At 36.0% G+C, this 15,026-nt stretch overlaps 1 protein-coding gene and 1 non-coding gene across 2 annotated transcripts; both read left to right on the top strand.

Moving 5' to 3' along the window:
* The first annotated feature begins 845 nt into the window (after positions 1-845).
* LOC143219567 (uncharacterized) lies at positions 846-14,181 on the top strand. The gene is made up of 4 exons (XM_076445503.1): positions 846-920; positions 8,621-8,812; positions 13,085-13,272; positions 13,477-14,181. The coding sequence occupies exons 1-4, from the start codon at positions 846-848 to the stop codon at positions 13,703-13,705; spliced, it is 684 nt and encodes a 227-aa protein (XP_076301618.1). The 3' UTR covers positions 13,706-14,181.
* On the top strand, positions 4,043-4,178 carry LOC143219603 (U4 spliceosomal RNA). The gene has a single exon (XR_013011397.1). It is a non-coding gene; the product is annotated as a U4 spliceosomal RNA (small nuclear RNA).
* Positions 14,182-15,026: the final 845 nt, after the last annotated feature.

The raw sequence follows: 15,026 nt of genomic DNA, 5'->3' as shown, positions 1-15,026 counted from the left end.
TAAGTTTGTTGTTCCTTCGTATATACATGTATGTATATTTATATATAGATATGTTTTTTTTAATTGGCACAATAAACGCTCTGTTACACACAAAAAAAAGTTAGCCGTTCAACTATGGACCTGCTTATAGTATGTTCGCGCCCGTCATGCATCTACTTCTTTTTAATTGATTAATTCTTTTTTTTATAATTTCTGACTATATCCTAATAAATTTGTAGAAATTTTTTTAGAAGATATATTGAAATATTTAGAAAATATTTTAAGGTAAAATACGCAAAGAATAGTAGTCGTCACCGAGAGAGTCATAAAGTGACCAGAGAAAAGGAAAGGTAAAACAGGACCTGTGTATTTTAACGGTAGAAATTATGTAGTAAGATAGTTATATGATGTACTACAGTAATGTACAATAGATTCATGAGCACAACTATCTTTACGTATATATATTTATATTATTGTTATGAGTGTTATTATATATGTTTATTAATTACAAAATTACAACAAATTTATTTAGAATAAATTTTTTCCAATAGTTTTTTTGTCGTTTTGTATTTATCTTACGCATTATATCGACTTTATAATCTTAATGTAATAATATCAGTATGATATTTCTATTAGAGATCGCGGTTTTGAACGTATACTACAATACACGTGAACCATATACATAGTAGTGAATACAGACCCGCTCAGCGCGTTCGAGTCCAGTGACTGATGCGTTTATGTTTTGCGAGGATCGAAAAGAATTCGATCGAAAAACAGAAACCCATCAGTCGCTGGTCTCGCACGTGTCGAACGGATCTGCATTCAGTTAGTCACGAATCTGAAGACCATCACGTACAGTAGACAAAATGTCTTTCGAGAACGTGGCGAAAGAAGCGCAGAATATTCGCAATTCTAATAGATTATCTAAGGAAGATACACAGGTAATTTTGCAAGAATTGTTTACTGATATTATTTAATTAAAAATGAATTCCTTCATTATGCACCATATATCTGTGGTTGTCAGGAAGTACGCCGCATGTCACATAATTTCACTTTCGAGATATTGCTGTTTAAGATTTTGGTTACTAATCTTTTGCCATAGGATATCGGTTCAATTGGATTATGTCTTTCTTGCAAAAAGCCTTTCGAATTTATTTTCATGACTTTCTTTCTGATAAAGACGTAAATCCTCTATACTATAAATCTCAATTAATGCATAAACTGAAATTTTTTGAAATTGTGACATGCGGCGTTCTTCCTGGCAACCACAGATATTAGAGCAGTGACTTATGAGATACCCGGGTATGTACATACTTGGGTAAGCTACCTACCCGGGTGTCTCATGAGATAGTACTCGGTTCTGTCTCGAAATAATATCACAATATATTTTACTCGATGATTCTATTCATGTTAACTTATGTAAAACTGAGATTTTGATCATGTTATTTTACGGTTGCCCTGTTATATTGATTTAGTTTTTTTTATGCTTGCATACATTGTATGTTTTTCGGCCGAACAGAATTAGAGGAGAGATATTGGTGCAAGATTTCACGCACAAGCGCGGCAATTTTAGCCTCAGTAAAGTAAAATTTTCGATAAAAAGGGGTACCTTGAGCACCCCGCAGAATTTTAAAAAATTGGTATAATTTGATTCTGAAAAATGAATGTATGACATGTGTATTCATGTATATTTTGTAACTCGTAGGACACGTCCTGGAGTCTTTTTCTCCAGGAGAAAATTAATAAAAATATAAAATATAAAAATACAAAATTAAAATTATTTTAATATTGTGTTATATGATTTGATCTTTTTTGGAAAGCTAGAGCAATTAGTTTACTACAGGATGTGAAACGAAATTTTTTCAAAATGCAATTGATCGGAATTGTTGAAAATTTAAAAAATACATTTTGTAGGTCTGTGTCAATTATATGCACTGTGAAAGTTTCATCGAAATCGATTGGTTCGGGAAAAAAACAACAGGCATTGAAAGATTTAAGAATCTTTAGATTTATTGTAGTTAGAGGCCGAAAATCGTGGAAATCTGCAATTTTTACCATCTTTAAACGTTTGTATGTAGTTCATTGCAACGTCGACCGATTTTGACGAAATTTTCAGAATATGTTAAATTGATACAGATCGACAAAACGAATTTTTTACATTTTCAATATAGGTCCGCATAAAAAAGTTGAAAATGCAACTTTTAGTATTTTTTCATTGCAATCTTTGAAAAAATTTACTTTTCACATCCTGTAGTAAACTCATTGATCTAGCTTCCAAAAAAAGTGCAAATCGTATAGTACAATAACAAAATAGTTATCGTCTTTTTTAGAGCGTCCTTAAACTTTTGTCCACTACTGTAACTGCCTCAGGACTTTGCTATCTCATTATCGTAATATACTGGGTTGGAAAGAAAGTTCGTAGCGTTTTCAAATTAAGAATCGAAGATAAAATTAAGGTATTTATTCATATGTTTATTCAATAACACGAGAAGTTACCTCGAAAATGGCAAAAGTTAATAGAACAGAATGGAAAATATGGGATGGAATAAATCTCTGAATAAATATCTGAATTTTAGCTTTAAATTTTAATTTACAAACGCTACTAACTTTCGTTCCAACCCAATAGATACGTCCCAGATAGCATATTACGTCTTACAGACGTCGCTTTCTCGTCTTTTTTACGTCTTTACGTCTCTGAAAGACACCCTTTATACGTCCATAAAGACGTCTTTTTGTGGACGTCGTTTTTGCGGTTTTTTTTACATTACGTTTCAATTACATGTAATTGTAATTGGTAATTGCACTTGCTTGACGAATCATTGTAATTGTAATTGTGGTCCGCAATTACAATTACTGGTTGAGCCAAAGTAATTGCAGTTACCAATTACAATTACATATAATTGTAATATTATTTCTGCAATTCCCAAGTAATTTTAATGCGATTACAAAAGTAATTGTAATTGGTAGTTGCAATTACAAGTAATTGTAATGGGTAGTTGCAATTACTAAACGGTAGAATGGCACTAAAAAAAGGTAATTAGATACCTACTCAATGTGTTTGGAAACATTTATTATTTATTAAATTACAATTCTTAAGAAATAGGTTCACTTGTCACTTACATTGACAATGTAGTTTTCACTAGGAAATATTTATTATTCTATCTATGAAATATCTATGCACATCTTTTACACATCTTTTTGGAGATCCTTCAGGCATCTTTTAAACGTCTTTTACGCGTCTTTCGGGGCATCTTTTAGGCGACTTTTCACGCATTTTTCCGGCATCTTTTAGACGTCTTTTTCAGACGCATAAAATCTTCAAATGTAAGAAAATGTTATAAAAAAATTAGAATCTATATGTATATATGTTACTACTTTCATGCACTGTTTGAGGGAATTGGTCTTCGAAAAGACCTTATTACAATTCAGAAATTTTTATGCAGTTGGAGGGATTCGAACTCGGGACCAGGGTTACCATATTCTAGTCTCGCCAGGCCCCTTACCCTTCCGCCCCTCGTCCAGCTGCGCAGCGAGGCCCGCCTTTGCTTCCCCCACTCTTCCCACTAACGCTGACGCGTTAATTAATTAATGTTAATTAGTTAACGATAATTAATTGATTAATGTTCTTATAATATAAATGTATGTCGATTAAGTGACATACACGAATTCAAAGTAAATTAAAAGTAAACATTTTACTTTCAATATTAAATAAAGATTTATTTTACAGTTCTATATTTACAAGTTCCTCAGTCCGGGAAAAATCCTCTTTTGTACGTCTCATTCTTGCCGCAAAAACGACTTCTCCGAAGAGACGGCTTTTACACATCCATAAAGGCGTCATTTTGGAGACGTCGTTTTTACGGCAGAAATGAGACGTATAAAAGGTCCTTCCTTCAACCTTAAAAACGACGTCTCAATAAGATGCCGTTGTGGACGTAGAAAGGGCGTCTTTTAGAGACGTAAGACGTAAAGGCGTAAAAATGACGAGAAAACGACGTCTGTAAGACGTCCTGTGCTATCTGGTTAGTAGCACAAAATATTGTTTTTAATATTCAAATATACAAGCTTTACACAGTGGCGATATCGTAACCAATGAGGCTCTACCGAGGTGCGATTATTACTAGTTGAAAACTTTATTCAAATATACATACAATATTTATGTTACATAATGTAACAAATTTTTTTTCTCGCTATTGTTACTCGTAGCAAAAAATGTTTCAGCAGAGGCTTGAATGGTATCTGTATCGGAAACGATCGACGACCGAACGATACGTGATGGAGGAGGCGCCGGAATCGCACAGCGCTGTGCGCGAAGTTAAACTTTAGAAATAAAGAACGATAACAATGAGTAGAAGTGGACTGTATTCTGAATTGTGTTCCTTGTACAAGCGTAATGAGCGTAAAGAGCCGACAAGACTCGCGGAGACTTCGTAAACCGAGCTGGATTCACGTCATCGGGATCGCGGATTGGTCCTTAAGGATCATCCGATAATTAGCGATCGGTGATTGGGACACGATCGATAGACCCTAAAGGGGGAAACGGGGTAACGCGGATTCTTACCACGGTTCGCTATGAGAGCGGTCGGCGGCTGACGTCACGACGAAGAGAGAGAGCGGCGCGTGACGAGGATACAACCTCGAACGTTCACGCGATCGCGAACAGTATCGAGTGCAGCATATTTTGATGTTATTAGTTTTTTTGTGAGAGGACGCGTAAAGGTCATATAAAGTTCAACTTTGTTTTTTTAAATGGAATGAGATATTTTTTTATACATCAATCGATGCAGCTGGACATTCGTTATAAAAAAGTACTAACCTATGTATGTCGAAAAGCTAATAGTTCAGGAGATATTACAATTTCAATAACTCTAAAATACCATTACTGTCGTACTAAGACGTTACACAAGTAAGTAAACACTAACGTCTTAGTACGACAGTAATGGTATTTTAGAGTTATTGAAATTGAAATATCTCCTGAACTATTAGCTTTTCGACATACATAGGTTACTACTTTTTTATAACGAATATCCAGCTGCATCGATTGATGTATAAAAACTAGAGGGTTATTGTTGCTCGCTCGCTTCGCTCGCTCGCGGGTAGGACTGCTCTTGCGAGAGGGTTAGTGGTACACATGACTAGTAGGGCCTGCAGCTATTAATGTTTTTTATTTGGTGTGTGACTCTCCAAGAGCCACACAAAGAACTTCCCGATTCGTTAGTTGCAGTATATTATTATCATTATTTTTAGTACGTTTTAATAAGATTATACGTTTTCAGGGAAATTCAATAGTGTTCTACTTATCAAAATGTTTGCTATATGGCGTCACATTAAACCAACATCGTAGGCTCGTTGCTCGCTTGGTTCCTTGTTATAGCATACTAATGTTGCAAAATAAATTGTCTTAATTAGTTTTTCGCAAACGATACAACTCCTCATTATCCGGGTTTGCAGTATTGATCTTGGTTTTCTTCGATACTGTTAATTTAAATTGTCCCAAAATATATAAACTGCTCAATTTTGAAACTCTGCTCAGTGCATACTTTCTCGTATGTTTGTCCCTGACTTATATGAATCGTAATCGCTTCAGCAGGAACCACTGGAAATTGACTACGTGTTATTTGATATTTTTCCTCACTCGACATATTTACTCGATTCGATATTTTTATTATTGGTGTTAAATTTTGATCAATATTTGCATTTTTCGTATAATCACGATAACGAGTTCTTACTTTCACTCCTACTCTGGCCAATTGTAAATCTAACCACAATATAGACGGAATTTTAGTATTTTCTTGAAAAGTATAATAAATTTTATTATAAAATAAAAATTTTATAAAATTTTTTTATATAATTACGTTTGTTTCTTCGGTGAAAAAATATCCGTTCTCTCGTATAAATTGCATTGTTGAATCAACTTCTTTCGAAAAAAACTGAAAAACTACTGGACCAAAGTGGACCAAAATCTAATCAGCTCTAAGTTACAGCGGGGCACATCGATTGCATCATTCATCATTCTGATCGCTTTGTTACTTTTTCAGAAAACGTTAACGAAAAATTTGATACCATACTCACGAACATACATACGCACACACATACACACACACATACGAACATTTTGCTGAAAATAGTCTAAAATGACTGCAAAGAGACCATGAAACGTGAAGATCTGCTAAAAAATCGATTTTCGATTTTCGGGGTCATTACAATAACTTCCCTATAAAATCGGGAAGTTAAAGATACCTCATTCCATTTAAAAAAACAAAGTTGACCTTTAAATGACCTTTACGCATCCACTCACGAAAAAACTAATAACATCAAAATATGCTCCACGCGATACCATTCAAGCGTCTGCTGAAACATTTTTTGCTACGAGTAACAATAGCGAGAAAATCAAGAGGTCGAAATCGGGTGGGACAGCCTGTATATGTATTGTATATATCTACAGGGTGTTTAGCTACAGGTGGGAGAAAATTTAAGGGGTGGTTCTCGACGATAATATAAGACGAAAATGAAGAATAAAAAAATTGCGATTTCGGCTTCGTTATTTATTTATAAACAATTAAAAATCCGCCTAAAATGCTGCAATACTTCTAACAAAAGTGTACGTTGCGTACGTCACACAGGCGCGCGACAGTCTCGTATCAAGTGACAAACGCATGCATACCTTGGTTCTCATTTGGGGCCCCAGCGAGGTGAAAATGTTTAAAAAATCGTTGGACGACATTGAACCTACCTACTCGTTAAAATCCACAAGGGCATTTCTAATATCCGCCCTATGGAATTATCGAGTAGAAGAGGTCAATGCCCTTTCACTTTTAAATTCTTCTCACACATATCCACAAATCCTTATCCTGCACTATAATTGTTCATAACACCGTACTTAATATACTGGAGTAAACGCTTTAGCACTATTTACAATATCATACACACGCACTACGAGTTTACAGAGAGTACAAGTTTACTGAGGGGAATCAGGAGAATATAAAGAACTGGTAATCCTTTAATGTTGAAACACTGCACTTTATTGAACTTTATTTACGTCGCGAGACTCGCTCACAGACGGAACGGATATCTTTGAGGTCATGCGATTTCTGCGAACGGAAATCTTCGACGCGTGCGAGAAGAATCGTTCGTACAAGCTAGCATCCGTATGCACACTAATTCAAGACAGCTGATGTGGATGTGGTCAATGCACACACATGAGATATTTCGCGGTCACAGACAGAATGAGAAAGAATCACGAAATTCATGAAAACAGGATAGACAATGTATTGGTATAGCAACGCGCGATGTTTGGGCGGTAGTTTGCTGTAGATCTTCATTTGTTTTATCGATCTGGCATCGACCTCATCAGCTGTCTTGAGTCAGTGTGCATACAGATGCTACATAGCTTGTATGGACGATTCTTCTTGCACGCGTCGTAGATATCCGTTCTCAGAAATCACACACGACCTCAAGATATCCGTTCCGTCTGTGAGCGAGTCTCGCGACGTAAATCAAGTTCAATAAAGTGCAGTGTTTCAACATTAAAGGATTACCAGTCCTTTACATTCTCCTCATTCCCCTCAGTAAACTTGTACTCTCTGTAAACTCGTAGTGCGTGTGTATGATATTGTAAATAGTGCTAGAACGTTTATTCCAGTATACTAAGAACGGTGTTATGAACAATTATAGTGCAGGATAAGGATTTGTGGATATGTGCGAGAAGAATTTAAAAGTGAAAGGGCATTGACCTCTTCTGCTCGATAATTCCATAGGGCGGATATTAGAAATGTCCTTGTGGATTTTAACGAGTAGGTAGGTTCAATGTCGTCCAACGATTTTTCAAACATTTTCACCTCGCTGGGGCCCCAAATGAGAACCAAGGTATGCATGCGTTTGTCACTTGATACGAGACTGTCGCGCGCCCGTGTGACGTACGCAACGTACACTTTTGTTAGAAGTGTTGCAGCATTTTAGGCGGATTTTTAATTGTTAATAACTAAATAACGAAGCCGAAATCGCAATTTTTTATTCTTAATTTTTGTCTTATATTATCGTCGAGTACCACCCCTTAAATTTTCTCCCGCCTGTAGCTAAACACCCTGTATATAGATTCTAATTTATTTATAACTTTTTCTTAAATTTGAAAATTTTAGGCGTCTGAAAAAGACATTTAAAAGATGCTGGAAAGATGCGTAAAAAGACGTTTAAAAGATGCCTGAAAGACCCCTACAAAGACGTGTAAAAGATGCATAAAAGAAGCCTAGAAGGCCCCTAAAACGACACCTAAAGATGCCCAAAAAATGCCTAATAGATTTCTTAAACGTACGTCTTTTAGGCGACTTTTTAGACGTCTGTAAAAGGCGTCTTTAAGACGACAAAAATTCTTTTGAATGTCGTCTTTAAGTTGCACAGTTTTGTAACTAATTGTAAGACGTATAAAAGACGTAAAAGGACGTGTAAAAGACAAGAAAAATAAGGGAAAATGACTTTACAGACGTCTTTTAGACGTATTTATATATTGCGGCAGGCGTCTTTCAGATGTCTTTGAGATGTCTCTGTAGTATGTCGGTATAAATTTCTATATTAATAGTTTACTGTAAAGCACAAGTGAAAGCTTTTGGATTCGAAGAATTGCAAGCTCTTTTTATCATTACAGGTCTTGCGAAACCTAAAAATTAAGTTGTGCAACCCTATATTGCCCCAGCACAGGGTGGAGCCACGCGCAGGATCTCGTCCTCCAACCGAAGAAGAGATGGACGAGTTCGAAGAATACGCGAGTATCCATAAGGGGTATTTCGATTCTTCGGAGGATAAAATAATCAAACAAAATTGGAACTTATTCTGCGAGGTTTGTCATTTGACACCATTATATACAGGGTGTCCCAAAATTCCTTCAACAACCGGAAATGAGAGGTTCCTGACGTCATTTGAAGCGACATTTTCGTTAGCAAAAATGGCCGATGAGGCTTTGTTTAGGAGTTATTAACGAAAAACACTGATCAATCAGAGCACCGGCAGGCGAGCGTCGGTGGTACGTCGCATAGTGGGAACTTTCGACCAAACTCGATTCAACATCAAAGAACTTTCGATAGAAATGAGGTAGAGCGATGAAATTTTTTAAAAATTAAAGCTGAAGCTTGGCAGAATATGGAGAAAATAGGTATATTATGGTACGAACGTTTTTTAACCTTGAGAATATTCGTTAAAGTTCCACAATTTCAAGAAAATGTGGTTTCTCTTTTTTTAAACATGCTATATATCATTTCCCGAAGATTTTTTCACGCTGAATTAAAATCTGTTCTCAAAATTTGTCTACGACCTCAGGATTTTGCAAGAAATCGATTTTTGTGAACAGAACTAACGTAATCATTTTTTCGTTGAAATGATTTGATAACCCACTAGTTTGAAGGTATATTGTATTCTCATATATAAAACACAATAAAATTAAACATAATGAAGTATTTGAACGTTTATTTGACGTATATCACTTGACGAACGATCACCCGACGTATCGTGGCGATTGTCGCTGGCACTCCTTGTAGGCTGTGTGACTGTAATGTAATTTAAATTAGACATCTATTTCCCATGATTATATTTTCATTTACACAGGAAGTAAGGTAAGTATTTAATCTTTTTAACTTACTTCTCATCAACGAATTCTTTAACTTCTGGTGATAAAAATAAGAATAAGGTAGAGAAATAAGTTAAAAAGATTAACTACTTACCTAACTTCCTGTGTAAATGAAAATATAATCGTGTAAAATAGATATCTATTTTAAATTACATTACCATCACACAGCCTACAAGGAGTGCCAGCGACAATCGCAGCGATACGTCGGGTGATCGTTCGTCAAGTGATATACGTCAAATAAACGTTCAAATACTTCATTATGTTTAATTTTATTGTGTTTTATATATGAGAATACAATATACCTTCAAACTAGTGGGTTATCAAATCATTTCAACGAAAAAATGATTACGTTAGTTCTGTTCACAAAAATCGATTTCTTGCAAAATCCTGAGGTCGTAGACAAATTTTGAGAACAGATTTTAATTCGGCGTGCAAAAATCTTCGGGAAATGATATATAGCATGTTTAAAAAAAATTTTCGGGCGTGGTAACGGAGAAACCACATTTTCTTGAAATTGTGAAACTTTAACGAATATTCTCAAGGTTAAAAAACGTTCGTACCATAATCTACCTATTTTCTCCAAGTATATTCTGCCAAGTTTCAGCTTTAATTTTAAAAAACTTTCATCGCTCTACCTCATTTCTATCGAAAGTTCTTTGATTTTGAATCGAGTTTGGTCGGAAGTTCCCACTATGTGCCGCGCCGCGCCGCGCCGTGACCGCAACGAACAAGAATTTCTCGATGATGTGAATCCTCTCCAATTTCGATGAGCTTTGGATATGCTGTCAAGACCATTATTCTGAACAATATTTCTCTTTAGACTTTCTGACGGTCGGTTTAGTTTACGAGATAATCGTGAAAAACGTTACTTGTAAATTCATATGGGTGTTCATGATAGCGGACACCTCTTGCTAATAATATCTCCAAAAAAAGTCGACCACCAACTATTTCAAAGGAAAAAGATATTTAAAACGTCGAGTTTTATAACATATTTCAAAATCATAGGAATCGGTGAGGACCCACATCATCGGCAATTTTGCCCGAACGAGAGAAGAAGTATAGATACTGATTGAATTAAAAACTCACGTGTTCAGCCATGAATGCATTTGCTGCTTCGAAATGTGTGTCACTGAGTCACTGGGTGACGAACTGCACAGATATCTTCAGGTATACGGCAGTACCGATAGCTAAGGGACGTACAGCCAGGTCGACGAACTGCACAGCCGGTGGTAGATAGTTGGTATACTAAGGCCTAAGGGATGCGCGGTCAAGTCGACGATCCAGAATTTCACTTTTACTTTCGAATCGATAAATAATTCGTAGGTTTATTTCACGCAGATGCATCGAACTTTTTCCACACTCACGATCACTGTTTACATTTGTCAACACATACTTATGCACTAATTGCCATATCTCTTGTAATGCTGCACAAATCACAACAATCAGATAATGCGATCGCGGATTTTATGCATTTTAAGACAATAGATGGATTAAAATAATTTAAAAACACCAATGTATTATTTTCAACTTGTTAAAATGATTACAGTAAGAATCAAATATCTGTTTGGCTCCTGTCCCTTGTAATAGCAGCAGCCAACTTTCATTTTGCATGAAGAACCGCAGTCTAGTGATTAGTTTAAATATCACTATCAAAACCACAGTTAATAGCAACCGTTAGCTTTGAATTGACAAGACTTTGAAGATGTTCTCTGTACCGCCGCTCGAACGATACTGATTTTCCGCAAGATTTTTCTGAAGAATTTAGGAAGGGCATTATGCGTGTCGAAATTCGAAATGCACGCTGTAGCAGGTTTAGGAAAACGACGGGATGGTTAGACGAAAAACAGGATACGAGATGGACCGCTGTGAGACTAGAATTGATGGCATTCACATGTTTAGTTTTTCCTGCAGATTGGTGCGCAGAGTCGATGTGTAACCGCTTGAAAACGTTGTCTGTCCTTCTATCAGAAGGATCTAAGAAGAAGGATTTATGCTCATTTTTGCAAAGGAAAATGCTTTAAATGGCCTCAGGAAGCACCCATTCCCGGGAAGTGCAGGAATTTTGGGACACCCTGTATATATATTTGGTAATTATTGCGAAAGGGTCTGCGTACACCGATTTTGATGAAATTTTAATATGTTATGCAGCAACACACATTTTGAACAACTTTTTCCTTTTCCAATACAGGGGGGTCGCTTTTAGTTTCCGAGATATTTGCAAAAAATTATCGCTAATACTGTATTGAATTCTTTGTATTCCTGCACGCTCCGTGGCAACGTAAGCTTGTCCCGGTGCGGCGTTTGTTTACATTTTGACGCTGTGGAGATGAGACAGAGATCAGGGTCTCACTCAGAAAACAGTGGTCATACATACAGGGTGGGGCATTTAAATGGGAACATCCAAAATATCTCGGTTGTTATTAGTCGTACAAAAAATCTCCACAGAACAAAGTAGTACTGTTTCAAGGGGCGAATTTGATGATGGTAAAAATTTTTTCTCAAGGCCATTTTTTTACAAGATTTCAAGGTCATCGACATTTTTTTAAACGGAATGAGGTATTTTTTAATACATCAATCGATGCAGGACATCCGTTATAAAAAGGTACTAACCTATGTATGTCGAAAAGTTAGTAGTACACGATATATTTCGATTTAAATAATTCTAAAACACCATTACTGTCGTACTAAGACGTTAGCGTTTACTTACTTGTGTAAGTAAGGCCCGACCATGCATACGAAAATCCAGAAGTAGTCTTTCAAAATTGAAAGCTCACTCTATACAGGGTGTCCCAGAATTCGTGAAAATCCCGAGAGGGGGTGGTTCCTGAGACCATTTCAAGAGATATTTTCCTTTGCAAAAATGTTATCCGCGGCTTTGTTTAGGAGTTATTAACGAAAAACACGGACCAATCAGAGCGCGACCTAGAAGCGAGTTGCCACAGTCGGCCAATAGACAGTTGGCGCGCCGGGCCGACTGTGGCAACTCGCTTCTAGGTCGCGCTCTGATTGGTCCGTGTTTTTCGTTAATAACTCCTAAACAAAGCCGCGGATAACATTTTTGCAAAGGAAAATATCTCTTGAAATGGTCTCAGGAACCACCCCTTCTCGGGATTTTCACGAATTTTGGGACACCCTGTATATGTATGACCAGAGTGACACCCTGTTTTCTCTCTCATCTCTACAGCGTCAAAATGTAAAAAAACGCCGCGCCGGGACAGGCTTACGTTGCCACGGAGCGTGCAGGAATACGAAAAATTCACTACAGTATTTGTAATAGTTTTTTGCAAATATCTCGAAAACTAAAAGCGACCCCCATTATATTGGAAAAGGAAAAAGTTGTTAAAAATGTCGAAATCTATAACATATTTAAATTTCATCAAAATCGGAGTACGCAGACCCTTTCGCAATAATTACCATATATTTTTATAATAAAATGTCAAGCAAAATTCTTTTATGATTGATCTAAAAATCTTTATTGTCTCTACATAGATGCACAACTGGCATCCTGAGCAAACGAAACCATTTCTACTCTTACGAGTAGGAAATAAAACAAATATACGCAGTAAAAGAGAGAGACGCAAATTTGTACAGTTCTTAGCAGACGGACTTCCACACAGGACGTTATACAGTGTGTACCACAGATTTAGAAATTTGTTTGCAGACCGTGTGCATAGAAGGTAAAATATACAGGGTGTTTCACTACAGGTTGAAGAAAAATTAAAAATTGCAATTTTTTATTCTGTATTTTCGTTATATATTGTCATGGAGAACCACCCCTTTTTTAAGTTTTCTCCCACCTGTAGTCGAACACCTTGTACAACATTATTAGTAATATAAGTTTCACAGTGTGTTATATTTATTTTATGTTTTTGTAAATTAAGGTTCCTTCCAGAGGAGGATAAAATGATCCTAGATCATTTAGAACGCAACGAAAATCTCGATGAGAAAAGAAAATACACGGACCTGGCACAAGTCTTGAAAAGAACACGAGCATCTATTTGGCGACGATACACGCTCTTGAAACAAAAACGAAAGGATACAGATAAACAGAAATCAAAGCAGGGATGCGAACCGCGGACTAACCCGGATAGAACGGGTCTTAGGGCCTAGAGACAGCGGGTTAACTCGCTCGGGGCGGATATTAAGCCGGTCGGAGCGGGTTACATACTATGTTGCTACAGTAAATGCTCCTTCGTTGTGAAGAATCGTCTATGCGATCGTTGTGACGTGCCTACCCACTCCACTGCCTGTCAACGCCGAGTCGGCCGAGTCGCTCCGCAGGGCGGCGACGATCGATGTCGGCTCGGGTATATCGGTGTGAACACCACAACATTGACTCGAGTGAATCAAATTCTCAAACTTCTTAATTTTCATAATCGGTTTATATGGGACTTTTAATAGCTTATTCCCGGCGTTTCTCTGATTAAAATGATACCAAACACGATACATACGTCGCGCTGTGCTCCTACGGGCTGTAACTCCGTTAATTTTCAAAAAGATGTTAAGTTGTTTATTTAAACATATGCTTGTATAGTTTGTGTTAAATGTATGATAAATTATTAATTATGCTTCATATGTAAAGTAAATATGGGACAAATTATATCGTGTTTGGTATCACTTTAATCAGAGAAATGCCAGAAATGAGTTAGTGAAAGTCCCATAAAAGCCTTTTCACAACGAAGGAGCATTTACTGTAGTAAGATCAGATAGATACTCTAGAGTCTAGACAGTTTACTTCAGAGATATACGAATAAGCATGTTTATGAAAAAAAGAGATCCTTCTTGTATTGCAATTTTCCTTTTTCATTTAGTTTTGGATGTTTCTTGATTTTTGGTTTTTTATCGTTTTGATTAAAATAAAATAATCTAAATACATCTAAACATATTTTGGTATCGTACACATATATATTTTTTAAGCAAAGATACTTTAAAAAAAATGTGATAGGAGATTGATTGAAATATCGAAGATTAAATGTGGAAAACTCGCAAGGAAATTATTATTTTATATTTATTTAAAACGACAGTAGTATATTTAGATATTATGCACAAATTTAATGAAACTAATACATTTAATATATAACTATTTATTAAAAAATAATAATAATTAATGATTAAATATAATTATTGAAGTACAATAACTATTATACAGGGTGTCCCGAATTTAAATGGCAAAACTTCAGGAAGCGTGTAGGGGACCGAAAAACTAAGACAAAAAGTCTTTTAGAGATTTACTCGTTTTTGTTTCGTTTTGGAGAAAACCGCAAAAATTCAATATCTCGTTGTCAGTTGCTCTCTCGAGTTGTTGTAAAAAATTAAAAAAAAAAGTAAATAAAAAAGAATTTTTTTAAATGTAAATAAATAAGTACAAAAATGAGAACTGGTTTTGTTTCTCTTTTTGCAATTTTCTCCAAAACGAAGCAAAAACGAGCAA

This window comes from Lasioglossum baleicum, unplaced genomic scaffold (assembly GCF_051020765.1).
Source record: "Lasioglossum baleicum unplaced genomic scaffold, iyLasBale1 scaffold0055, whole genome shotgun sequence".
Lineage (NCBI taxonomy): Eukaryota > Metazoa > Arthropoda > Insecta > Hymenoptera > Halictidae > Lasioglossum > Lasioglossum baleicum.
Note: the sequence above shows the minus strand (reverse complement) of the source record. Positions and strands in the feature narration are given on the sequence as shown.

What these genes read in the sequence shown, in the direction of transcription:
- LOC143219567 (XM_076445503.1), top strand. Translation starts at nt 846, where the DNA reads ATGTCTTTCGAGAACGTGGCGAAAGAAGCGCAGAATATTCGCAATTCT. An exon ending in TATCTAAGGAAGATACACAG is followed by an intron (nt 921 to 8,620) that starts GTAATTTTGCAA and finishes TTATCATTACAG; the next exon opens with GTCTTGCGAAACCTAAAAAT. An exon ending in ATTGGAACTTATTCTGCGAG is followed by an intron (nt 8,813 to 13,084) that starts GTTTGTCATTTG and finishes GTCTCTACATAG; the next exon opens with ATGCACAACTGGCATCCTGA.